Source organism: Falco rusticolus, chromosome 17 (genome assembly GCF_015220075.1).
Source record: "Falco rusticolus isolate bFalRus1 chromosome 17, bFalRus1.pri, whole genome shotgun sequence".
NCBI lineage: Eukaryota > Metazoa > Chordata > Aves > Falconiformes > Falconidae > Falco > Falco rusticolus.
Window position 1 is genome coordinate 918,232 of NC_051203.1, and position 11,906 is coordinate 930,137.

The window sequence follows — 11,906 nt, forward strand, 5'->3', positions numbered from 1 at the left end:
AACACTTAAAAGACAACCTGTTACTGCAAGAAGAAAGAAAAACAGAGAAGGAACCCTGCTTGGAGCGGACAGCTCATTTGACAGGGCTATCTTTTATAAATGGGATTTTAATTAGGAACCTGTGATTAAAATAGTTCCTTTGGTTGCTCAGGCCCTCGGCACACCCCTGTGGGCTGGAGGAATGTGTGGCGAGCCCAGCCTTATAACCAGTCCCTCGGGCTGGCAGAGAGATGGATCTGGCTGGGATCAGAGACTGAACTTGTACTCATGGGTCCCAGGGGGGTTTTCCTGCAGCCATCGCGGTGACAGATGCCCGGCTGCCCCAGCACTGGGGTCCTGGCTGTGCTGTGCGCCTGGGCTGGCCCCAGGAAAAACCAGGCTTAGACCTGGCTCTGCTGCCTCTGGGTGCCCCTGTCAACCCGATGAGAGCCCCCCCCCCCCCCCCCCCCCCCCCCCCCCAACCTGCCCATTGAAGGAGAGTGCTGCCCTGTGTGAGCGTGGGGGGATGAGGTTTCAGGACCAGCCTGGGGCAGACGATGGGTTTGGAGGACTGGGTCCAGGCATGGGATGAGCCTGGGCACACAGTCCCCCTCCGGCACGGGGCTTTAGCACCCAAAAACTGGACCTCCCCTGTGCTTCAGCCACTTCCTCTGAGACTTCATGAGTGCTGCCAACTGCAGCGGAGCTCGTAATGACAGGGTGGCCGTGACAGCTCAATCCAAGATGCCCAGAAAAAGCTGAAAGGAGCAGGGCACCCTCCCATGCTCTTTGGAAAGGGCCGGACTGCACCCAGACGGAGGTGTTTTAATGACTGTTTTGGATCGCTGGGAGCCAGCCTCCTCCCACTCAGCCCAAGGTAATTCACCTCCTCCACTGGTGTTGGAGGAGTTGTTGACTGGTGGAGAGCGGCTGGTAAAACAGGTTCTCTGCAGGGAGTTGTCTCCGAAACCCTGGGAGACCTGGATGGATCGAGCCGGGAGCGCGGGTCTCTGCTCGAACCCTGGCACAGCAGGCAGCGGGGAGTGATTTGCTTTTGCGTGGCACTGCTAGGCAGGGCGGCTTTTGCACGGCGCCGCTAGTAGACAAATTACAGCCTTGCCTCTGTCAAGGTAGATAAGAAACCATGTGATGCAGCGTGGTGGTAAACGGGTTGCAGGCAGGGTAAAGGTGCACAGGGAAATAACCTTGCAGGGAGATCCTCCCTCCTCGGGGAGCACAGTCTCTGGGCAGTGCAGATCCCTGCGGGTCCAACAGCACCTTGGCCTTGATGCCTGCACAGCTTTCGGGGGCTCTCTGAGACTCACAGAAAGCAGAAATGTCTTTCAGCAGAAGGAACTGGTCTGATCTCTCCAGGTAGGTGCTGTGGTTTCGTGCTTAATCCTTTCCACGGGCAGGAGGGAGTGGTGAGGGTGGGCAGCTGGCATGGCGAGCCTCGGCCGAGTGGTGCTGTGGAAGAGGGGGCAGCTGCCGTGAGGGTGCTGCTTGCACCGGTGGTGCCAGCCCCGTCAAGAGCTCGGCGCTGCTGGAGCTTCTTGTGGGTGGGCAAGTTCAGAGGCATTTTTGTTTCTGCTGCCTGGGCACGCTGAGCGCTCCGTAGGAAAATGGCTCTGGAAATGCATCCGTGCCTCACACTGGATATATTTTTGGTCTGGTTTGCCTTTCTTTGGGGTACAGTCTGGCAGGGCTGTGCCTCCGGACCTGCTCTGGAGCCGGCTGTGGGGTTTTCGCCCGCGCTGTACCCATACAGCCCCTGGGTGCGTGTCCCGGCTCTGCCATGGGAGGTTGCAGCCTCTCCCCACCCAGCACTGAGCAAGTCCTGATTCATCAGCACTTGCCGAACGATGCCCGCAGCCCCGTGGCGCTGGCCGCTCTGCTTGGTTGTTCCTAAAGAGTGATTTTGGCTCCCATGGGAGCTGGGCTGATGAGGCAGATGGGCATCACGGGGTGAGTCAGGGGCTTGCATGAAGCCTGGGTGATGTGGGGATCGCTTCTGACCTCCGCAGATGCCAGGACAAGCATCGCCGACCTTGGCTGCGCAGGCGGGGCGATGGTGACTCAAACGCAGCCATGCTTTCCCACAAAATGGAGCAGAACCCCTGGTTTAAGCGTGTGATGTGATGGCTCTTAAACTTAATTACAAACCCTTGTACTTTGGGTAAGACACCCACTATGGCCAGCCCAGGAAAGGAGATCGAGACCCCGTTGCTCGGAGGCTGCCAGTTCACACCCTGCCTCCACCATGGGTGGGACAGATCCAGAGGACATCCCAGCCCCGTCCCACCCACCTCCTCTGAGCCACAGACCTGCCTGAACGCAAGCCCAGCGGGGTCCTGCACCCAGGTTATTTCACAACCCAGGAAGGCAATTTCTCCTCTCTCATTAGATGAGACACATTCACTGAAACAGCATAAATGTCAGATATCTCACCACTAATGATTAACAGGGCAGGAGAGGACAAGGCAGGGGGACACTCGCCAATCTTTTTTTTTATTCATCTCTTTGAGATTATAAAAGGTAAGATGGTGAAAAATAAATCCCTCTTTTGAAAAGAAGAGGGAAAGATTGGCAAAGCAAATCCATAGCCTAATGGGTGGATTACTTAATTACAAATAACGAGAAGCTGCATGTTGATAATGCCAGGTTACGTGCTGCCTCTGAAGGAGCCAAGCAAATGCAAGGCAGGAGAATCCCATGCTCTTTTTGAAGGACTCTGTGCAGGCAACACCGAAGAACTAACCAGCTCTCACGTGGATTTAAACTGGCATTAGTGCTCCACGCTGTCACTGCTTGAGGGACAAGAGCACTCAGAGAGGCACCTGCTTGCGTACGACCCCATGCACGTGCTGACCTTGCCGCGTGGGAATGCTGAGATCACACCGTGCCGTGCAAACCAAGCCGGGCTGCCTTTGCGGGGCGGCTAAGCTGTGCACAAATATTTGCAGGGTTGTGCCCGTGGAGGGGAGCAGTAGGGAGCAGAGTGAGAGCTGGCTGGGGATGCTCACGGAGCAGGTCCCAGCCTTCTCTATCCCTGTCTGTCCTGGTGCCAGGCACAGCATCAGGGACCACCTGGAGCCCCCCAGCAGTGGGTCTGATTGCTGTTGGGGTGTGAAGGCTGTTTGGGGGTGCAAGGGGCAATGAGGATGGAGGCAGCGGGAGGCAAGGGCAGCACACCCCCTGGCATTGCCCGGTGCCCAAACGGGCGCTGAGCTCTCAGCCAGGACCCGTCCTCCCTTTGCTCTCCGTTCTGCTCGGCTGCCCCTTCCGTGCTCCCCTGCCTCCCTTGACCAGGAAGAACAGAAGCTGCAAATAGTTGCGGGGGGTAATGTGGTTTAATTTATGACCCAGTTTTCATTACACAGTAACTTGTAATCCATGCTGCGAGTCACCATGTCCGCAACGACGTTAGTGATACCACAGGCCCGGACCTGCTCTGACTTTCATGTTCTTAAAAGTCAAATCCAAAGTAAACCCTGGGTCTGGATGAAACTGGAGTGCCAGCTGCGGAGCTGGGATGCTGCAATGGGATGGATCCTGTGCAGGGAGGGCTCTGCCCCGTTGGGCTGTTGGGGGTGCTGGGAGCCCCGCAAGTGTTTGCAGCTGATCGAGGATGACTGCTGTAGGTAAACGAACATGGTTGGGAAAAGCTCTGTCCAGTCAATAAAAACATTTTCCAACACAGCTCATGCAGCAGCAGAGAGGGTAGACAGGTTTTGCACAGAGAAAGGGAGGGAAAGCTGGTGTTTTCCAAGAAGCTTTTTATTCAGGGTGGCATTTTCTAAAAGAAAAATTATACACTTGCCTTGTGCAAAATAAAATCTTTGAAGATGACTCTTTGCAGTTGATTACAAGATTTTGGTAAAATCTGTGATTATAAACAATTCCCAGTCCCAGCCACATGCAGGGAGGAAGAGGAGCTCCTGCCATCCCTGTTTCCAGGTGGAGCTTGTCAGCAGTTGCCTTCAGCCTCTGATACTTCTGCCACTAGTGGTTACCCTTCCAGTTTATGTGGTTGAGATCTATGTGGTGGCTCTAGGGTCCTGGTCTTGCTGAGTTACAGGTTAAATATCCTTGCCCTGGAAGGTTTACTTAATGTAGGGATTTCTTTTAAATGAGTGCTCCCTCCAACAGAAGAAATTAGGAGTTGTAACTCGGGTGCTCACATTGGGAAATGCCTGCACCAGCTGGGTGGAGCAAGAGCACTTTGTGTCACCTGGCTCACGTTGGCACCCCTCTCCTCCAGCCCCATGCAGCAGCTGGGGAAGACGAGCTCCATCACCCCATTCGCCCTTCCCTGAGGGTGCTTCAGCCTCTTTCTTGGCTGGGCTCAGGGCTATGAGCTCCTCATGCAGGACACAGCTTTGCCACATCCTTGTGTTTCATCCCAAACAGCCTGGCCAGGCAGAGGACCCTTGAGGATGAAGAAGAGCAGCAAAGAGAGCGCCGGCGAAGGCACCGGAGCCTGCTGTCCTCCACGTCGACAGATGAAGAACCTTCTAGCCCTAGGAAAGACACTAGTCCAGCTTCCAGCAGGTGTGTGTGGGTCCTGCTACTTTCAGTCTCACTCATGATGCCGATGGCTCGAGCTTGCTGCCTTGTTTCTCTCAACCCCGAGCCGAAGCCGCTGCAGTTGGTGGGGGTCTCTTCTGGGTGAGAGGGGCTGAGCTGTGGGCAGAGCAGGGGTCCCAGGTGCCTTTGGGCAGCAGAGTGGGCTTCACAGGAGGAGTGCAAGAAGAGGGGTATCTCTCTGGTGGGCTCAGTCACGCACTTCAACGTGTGTCCCATGGCACATGGTGTGCCATGTGAGGGTTTGTGCCAAGGGGGGCTTGGGTGGATGCTGGCCCTGCCCTAGTGGGACCGCTGAGCAGGTAAGATCAGGCACCCAGCCGTGCAGAGCCTCAGGGAGCCCAGCTGGGGTGGTGGGGCCAGGGTGGCCACAAGTGCTGGTCTGCAGGGATGACTCCAGGATGTTGGTGAGATTTTTACACACACCTCCAACCCCCTTAGGCTTTCACCTGGGTTAACTGCACCTGCAGCATAAAAGCCAGCCCACTGACCTGGGTTTTGCCTGGTTGGGGTGCTGAGGTTTGCCTCCTCAACAAACCAGCTGGGTGCTGAGGTTTGTCCCCTATTTTGTCTCTGTCTGTAGACCTCCATCCCTGGTGAAGCCAGTGCCTCCAGAGGACAGGGAAGAGCGAAAGCTCTCGGAGGTGCTGAAGACACAAGAAGGGAGACGGACAAGGTCCACGATGGCTGTTTCTGAAAAGCTGAGGCAGGAGAAGGAGCAGCAGGAGCCAGGGGTGGGAGCAAGCCGCGTGGAGGCAAGGATGCAGCTGCGTGCAGGGCAGCAGAGCATCCAGGCTGGAGAGCAGGATCAGGATGTGGCCAAGGGCAGAGGGGACCCACCGAGAGAACAGCACCCAGAGCCGGCCTCGGAGAGGAAGGTGGTGCTCAGGGGACGGCTCCAAGACAAAGAGAGACAAGGTGTGGAGACTCCTCGGGGGGAGCCAAGGAAAGAGGTGGGGGAGCCACAGCAGCAGCCAGAGCTGGGGGGCTGCCGGCTCCGTGAAGTGAAGATCCTGACCAGACAGGGAAGCCGCAGCATGGAGGAGAAGGCAGCCTTGGTGGTGACCTCATCTCTGGACCAGCAGGTGAGCAGGGATGGACAAGGCACCAGCCCTTGGGGTGTGAGGTCCTAGGTACTGAGAGGACAACAGAGAGATGGGGAACTCAAAAGTACCAGGAGGGAAATGAGACCTGTGGGCTTTGGGGGATGGTTTTACTGAGAGCTGCAAACCATGAGGTGGTGAACAGGGTCCCACCACCTCCTTTCCATCCCTTGGATGTACTATTCTGATCACCTTCTCTGGCAAGCCCCTACTGATTGCCATCACAATTTCACTGAAGAGGTGTCTGGGTCTTTGCATATCCAAGGGAGACAGCCAAGGTCTGGACTCCTGCCTCCAAACTGGTTCCCACCCTGGCTGCTCTGCTCCCTGCACTTCAGCCTTCTCTGCAGGGATGCATCAGATATCTGCTTTTTCCTCAGCAGCCATCCAGGAATCCCTCAAAGGAGGTAATACAGCCATCTCCCACCCGAGATGAACCTGCAGAAAAGTCAGATACTTCTCCAGCTCTTGTCACCTACAGCAGCTCCATCAGACGAACCAGCCCAAGAACTGTCTCCTTTCGAGTAAGAGCTAAAGCAAAGGGGGAAGAAAGACCCCCTTTTAGGTGGTGGAGGGTGGGGGAAGGAAGGGTTGCTTTGGTCTCCAGTTTATGTTGGCAGAGCCTGTTCCTGAAAGTGCATTCAAAATCTACCCTTGATCTTGGGGGGCATTGCAGCTCTGCTTCTGTCTTTCCTCCACTTTCCTTCTCCTTGTCTGACCGAAGGCCGGTGATGATGAACATGCCCATGTTCATGTGCTTTGTGCTGGCATGGAAACTTGTGGAGAGTGTTGAGAAAACAGGGAGCTCATTGTCCTCAGATTTTCCAGAGTCACCAGAATGACCATCCGCCCTCTGGCATTTCCAGTCTTCTTTGAGAACACAGGACAACAATAAAATCCATCCTTCTTCTTGTCCCTTGTTACATCCCTGAGAATGCCTTGAATTCTAGCCTTCCAAAAAAGATATCTGGAATGAAGTGCTGTGAATCAGGGCTAACTGGCTGGGCTTCGTTGGCTTTCAAGGTGCTTTATTTGGAATAAAATTGTTAACACTGCAAAGTGTCTTTAGTCTTCAGAGCTTTGAGATATGAAATAAGCTCTGGTGTGGGTGAAAACAGAGCTTGCTTGAAAATGGGAGATGGGTCTGAGACCATTTCTGCTGTGTTTACCTTTGATAACCAAAGATGTCTCCAGTATCTTCTCTCCTTGTGTCTTCCAGGTGATTTCAAGAAAACAGAAAGAAGAAAGCCAAAGCCCTCTCACAAGGAGGTCAGCACCTCTCTTCATGTTACTTTGGTCTTGCTGGGCAGGAACTGTCCTCCTTTGTCTTCCAAGGGAGGAGAAGGAGGAGAAGGTGATGGGACCTGGTACCAGCTAGTGAGTGCCCTGGTACAGGTCTGCTGAACATTGGTCCCCGGGGTGCCTGGCTAACTGGGCAGCGAGGCTTAGCAGAGGACAGGACAATGTCCAACATACAGCTTGCATCTGCACAGATCCCCCCAGCCAGCCCTTGCTTGGCTGATGTAGTTTCTCATCAGTGCCTGTGTCTGCACAGGAGTGGTTAAGTGTTGAGCAGTGCAGCACCATTACAGCGTCCCACCCTTGGAGATATCAAAACCCACTTACAGGTCCATGAGCAACCTGGTCTGGCTTTGGTGGCCGGATCAAGTGATCTTCCACATCTTCATCACAAGGTTTGGACAGGTTGCTTAAAAGCTCTTGAGGAGCCAAGGGCTCAGGTCTGAATGCTGGGAGTTGATGGGATGCCCTCTCCCACCTCTGAGTGCAGGGCTTTACGGGCACCTGGGCTCACGCCTCTGCGTACTCTAGGCAAACTCATGCTGATATTGGTGAAGATGCGCTTCAGTGACGCATCTCACACAGAAGAGGCAGCAGTGAGGACAGGGTAAACTGGGGAGCTCAGAGCTGTTTGTCAATATACAGTGTGGCCTTAGTAAGATGGTGAGACCCAGAGCTCTCGATCACCAGCAGGGAATGAGCTGCCCTGGTTCACTTGGCAGCCAGATGGAGCAGGAGTGCCTGGGTGGGACGGGCTGTTCTTCTACTGAGCAGAGTCCCCCAGGACATGGACTGAGTCCTGGGAGACCCTGAGTTGGCTGCCTTCAACTTTTTCTCCTCTTCCTCACCAGCACGAGTCTGAGGATCCCAGGTAGCAGCACCACCATTGGGGAGAAGCTGGAAAAGTACACCTCAGCCGTCCAGGTACCAGGCTGGCATGGGGGGTGGTGGTGGGGTGCTGGACCTGAATGGGGAGAGAACTGAGCTGCACCGAACAACCAGTGCTAATGGGGTTGATGTAGGTGACCCCAGGAAGAAAGAGGGATCCACCGCAGGGTTTGAGGAGCAGGGAGGGGATATCCATTGGACAGGGCCATGGGGATGCTGATCAGTCCAGCTTGGGGCAGCAGCGGAGCAAGCCCGTGAGCTGGTGATGGGCAGGGAGGGAGCAGACCCTACTGGGCTTGGGGCGTGAGCCAAAAGCAGGACTTTGCTTTTTACTGCTTGGGGTGCAACACTACCTCTGCTGATGCCCCTCTCTCCTCCCAGCGCTCAGAGGTGGTGAAATCATCCCTGAATATTCAGAAGAGCCGCTTGCTGTCCTCGGAGGGGGTGGCCAGCAAACGCAACTTCTTCGAGGCAAGCGTTCCCAGCAAGGCTGAGCCACTTGCTGTCAGGAAGGTAAGGGCAAGAGCTGGCCCGAGCGAGGACCTTCCAGTGGGGTCTTGTACTGGGGCAGGCGCCAACCTTTTGGACAGATCTTCCTGGCTCTGGATACCAGGCACACAGTGCAGCAGGCTGCTGCCTGGATGCAGTTTGGTGGGGGTTTGGTGCTTGTTGAGCAGTACCAGCCAGGGCTGGGCTCGGGCACCAGCTGCCACCGAAACTGTGCTCTGGCAGTGTGTGGGTTTGTGCCGATATGCTGTTATTTGAGGAGCTGGGATGGAGCCAAGGTGTAGGCTGGTCTCTGCCTGTTAGTTTTGCTCAGTCTCCCTGTGCCCTGTGGACGGTCCTGGGTTATGTTTGTGCAGTGGGACAACTGGTGCTGTAACCCTGGTGTCCCCCTCTGTGCCACAGGACAACCTGAAGATCACAGGTTCGGTGACGTCCCGCATTAATCTGTGGATCAGCCGAGCTCAGGAGCCTGCCAAGGAGGAAAAGAGCAAGGTACCAGCTTGTGTTGACACCTCAGGCTAGAGCCCTGAGACCAGGCAGCCTGGTGGGACATGTCCCTGCACCTGGGGCAGTGGGGCTTAAGGGGCTGATGAACCCTCAGCTGAACCCATTAAAGCATTGGAGAGGAATTTAACAAGGGCTGGAGGTTTGGGTGCTGCAGGACCACCACAGTGAGATGTCAGGGCTCTACTTGTCACTGCGTCCTGATCACGAGCCCAAAATGCCCAAGGCAGCTGCTCCCAGCCCTTGGTGGGGTGAGGAGGGAGCAAGCACCGTGTCCCAGGGGACATGCAGGGGGACCTGACCCTAACACCAGTGAGAGAGATCACCCCAGCACCATCCCATCTCTGCCAGTGTCTGGAGGACTAGCTCTGACCTGGAGGCCACTGGGAGATGAGACACATGCTCGCTCCTTCAGCCCTGTTCTGTGGAGCTGGGAGACCCGTGTGTACCGAGAGGTCCTGCTGCATGTGGGGTCTGCAGTGAGCTGCAGCCCTCTGTGCATCTCAGCCCCCCAAAGCAGGGTGTCTTGTTGCTGTGGGGCAAAGTGCCCAGCTAAGGCGACTCAGAGGTCATCACTTTGCCGCTGCGGCTGCTCCAGGGATATGGATGTGAGGGAGACAGACAGGACATCCATTGGTCTCGGGGTAGTTAACTGTACCTGGAAAGGAGGGGTTCAGCAAGCCCTGGGAGGTGACACTGTTTGCAGCAATAAGGTGCTTTGCCATTGCTCCCAGCAGCTGCCTGGGTACGGGACCAGGAGGGGCAGCTCCAGCCCAGCCCTGCAGCCTGGGCAGGCAAGCCCGGGCACCCGTGGCGCTGAGCAGCAGGGATTAACGCTGCCCAAACGTGTCTGTACCAGGAGGCTGTGCTGGCTCCCTGTCTGCCAGGAAAAGGTTTGCTCCTGGGGTCACCCTGGGGTAAAGCTTGCAGCTCCTTTATCGGTTTTCCCTATAGTAACGCCTGCTGCCCTCCACCTCTGTGGGCTGGAGCTGCGCTTGGTTCGGAGGGTGTACCAAGTGCAGGAACTCAAAGCCGGCTGGTTTTACCTGGATCATGTATGCTTCAAGGTTGGGTTAAAGTCAGACCAAGGCAACACTGCACATGATCCATGAGGAAAACTTTATGCCACTTATGACTCTTCTCTTTGCAGGACATCAGGAAAGTCAACAGCCTGTCAAACCGTGATGTCTGGGTAAAGCAGCCTGGAGACGCCCCTGAAGACACCAAGGTAGACATGGAGCTGCTCTGAAAGTGGGTGCATGCTCTGAGCTAGGGGTGGAGGTGGGACCTGCTGCTGGTGCATCACCCACAGGGCAGGTGTGAGAGAACCCAGCTCTGGTGGGGACAGGGGTCGCGTGGGACACCCAAGACCCTGTGACTTGGGGCATTGACAGGAGGGGGCAACTGCAGGCAGTGGTGGGGGTGAGAAGGAGTCTGGTCTGGTCAAAGAAGGGAAGTGGCATGCGGTGGGATTTAGGGGATGCCTGCCTGCCCCATCCCCTGTTCGGGACAAGTACAGTCCTGGTTACAGTAGCTGTCTTTGGGGCATTTGCAGCCTCAGGCTCGGCCTCACGGTTTCTCACCTTCTTTTCCAGTTGTAATAATATCACCAGGTGACCTGGGAAAAAGTGTTTTGTTCTGAAGGTCAAAGCCCAGCCCTACCCAACCATCCAGCAGCCCACTGCCACGAGAGTTCCCCAGCCACGTGTGGGTGCACCTCAGGTTGCCAGGGTCCTCCGCTTGTGGGATGCGAAGGAAGAAGGCTGGAAGATTATCCCTGCACCCCCAGCCCTCGCTCGCTGCCTGTCCAGGAGTGTCCAGACCTGGAGGCTCATTGCGGATGCTGAAGGCAGACTCTTGCCTTGTTTTCCCACAAAGTTTTTATGTTTTGCTTTTAATCTCTGCCTGTGTCCCAAAACTGTGCTTGTAAAGAAGATCATCCCATGTGTCTCCCTTGCAGCTGGATGATGTCACTGGGGCAAGAAGCTGCCTGGCCAAGGGAGTTTCAGCTGCATATCTGCGGACCGTGTCCATCCCTGCTGCCTGGCTCGTGTTGGGTGAGGTAGATGTCACCCCTCCCCCAGGCTGTCACTGCTGGAGGGACCTAACCAAAGGCAAATGGTGTTTGCGCAGTCACACGTGCGCCGGTGTAACTTGGAGATGCCTCGTGGGAGAAGGGTGGACCTGATGGCCCTGGTGCTTCCCTCCAGCACGAAGCTGAGGCAGAGCCAGAGACTTGGCCTTCTCTACCCTGCCCTTACCGTCCCGTGCAAGCAGTGGCCCCTTTCGCTTAGGGAAGGGTGGGCTGACCACAGCCCTATTTTTGAGGTTGCATGGAGCTGAGTGCCCTGGGCTGGGCCCCTTCTGCAATGCCCTTTTTCCTGGAGCCATTTGCCTGTGCCTGAGCAGACCCCTGGTCCCACTGCCCGGGTTGCTCAGCACACCCAGCAGGGATGCATGGTGCTCTCTTGAGGCCGGCTTTAGGGTGCCATGGGCAGCCCATAAAATGATGCTCAAATCCTTGTGCCAGGGCCATTCAACGGGCTAGGGCTGTGCCTTGAGCAAATGTTGTGGTGTCCAAACTCGGTGTGGGACTCTATTGCTGCCTCTGGATCTGATCTTGCTTGTCGGGCTTTGGAAAGGACTTGGTTTTCTCTGTGGCTTTTTTTTTTTCTCTTTTCTAATAAAAGTTGCTCTTTCTAAGACATCCCACTCACCTGCTCCTGGGCTGGGACTGGGAATGGTCTGCTTCCCTTCTTCTGACAAGGGGAAAAAAGGCAAAATTCCTAGACAAACGTGTCCTGAGGACACATTAAAAAACCAAAAAGGACAGCTAAAAGCAGCTTGAGACTCCTCCCTTCTCATTACAGCATCTTGGGCTCGGCGCAGTAGCTGAGTGAGCCTGGGCTGGGGTCTGCGATGGAGGGTCAGGTCCTCTGCTCCTGGCAGTGCTGCCATATCAGCGTCCCCAGACCTAGAAAGTGACAGCTGGCTGGCTTGTGTCAGCCCCTCGGGCACTTGTGTATCTCAGTCCGGAGGGTT

General features: G+C 55.7%; 1 protein-coding gene across 3 annotated transcripts; it reads left to right on the top strand.

Annotated features, from left to right (window-relative positions):
- Positions 1-1,139: 1,139 nt before the first annotated feature.
- On the top strand, positions 1,140-11,576 carry LAD1 (ladinin 1). Of its 3 annotated transcripts, none has more exons than XM_037410731.1 (10): positions 1,140-1,353; positions 4,390-4,530; positions 5,147-5,648; positions 6,050-6,190; positions 6,886-6,935; positions 7,817-7,889; positions 8,235-8,366; positions 8,763-8,852; positions 10,015-10,092; positions 10,460-11,576. In XM_037410731.1, the coding sequence occupies exons 1-10, from the start codon at positions 1,316-1,318 to the stop codon at positions 10,463-10,465; spliced, it is 1,251 nt and encodes a 416-aa protein (XP_037266628.1). In that variant the 5' UTR covers positions 1,140-1,315; the 3' UTR covers positions 10,466-11,576. The 3 variants fall into 3 exon arrangements, with proteins under 3 accessions (XP_037266628.1, XP_037266629.1, XP_037266627.1); XM_037410730.1 differs by having other exon boundaries at positions 1,141-1,353; positions 6,047-6,190; XM_037410732.1 differs by lacking the exon at positions 6,050-6,190.
- The last annotated feature ends 330 nt before the right edge of the window (positions 11,577-11,906 follow it).

Bases quoted from the DNA above. Each gene is read 5' to 3' on its own strand.
- LAD1 (XM_037410730.1), top strand. From the start codon at position 1,316: ATGTCTTTCAGCAGAAGGAACTGGTCTGATCTCTCCAG. The intron at 6,936-7,816 runs GTCAGCACCTCT...CTTCCTCACCAG, and splicing joins CAAAGCCCTCTCACAAGGAG to CACGAGTCTGAGGATCCCAG. The intron at 7,890-8,234 runs GTACCAGGCTGG...CTCTCCTCCCAG, and splicing joins AGTACACCTCAGCCGTCCAG to CGCTCAGAGGTGGTGAAATC.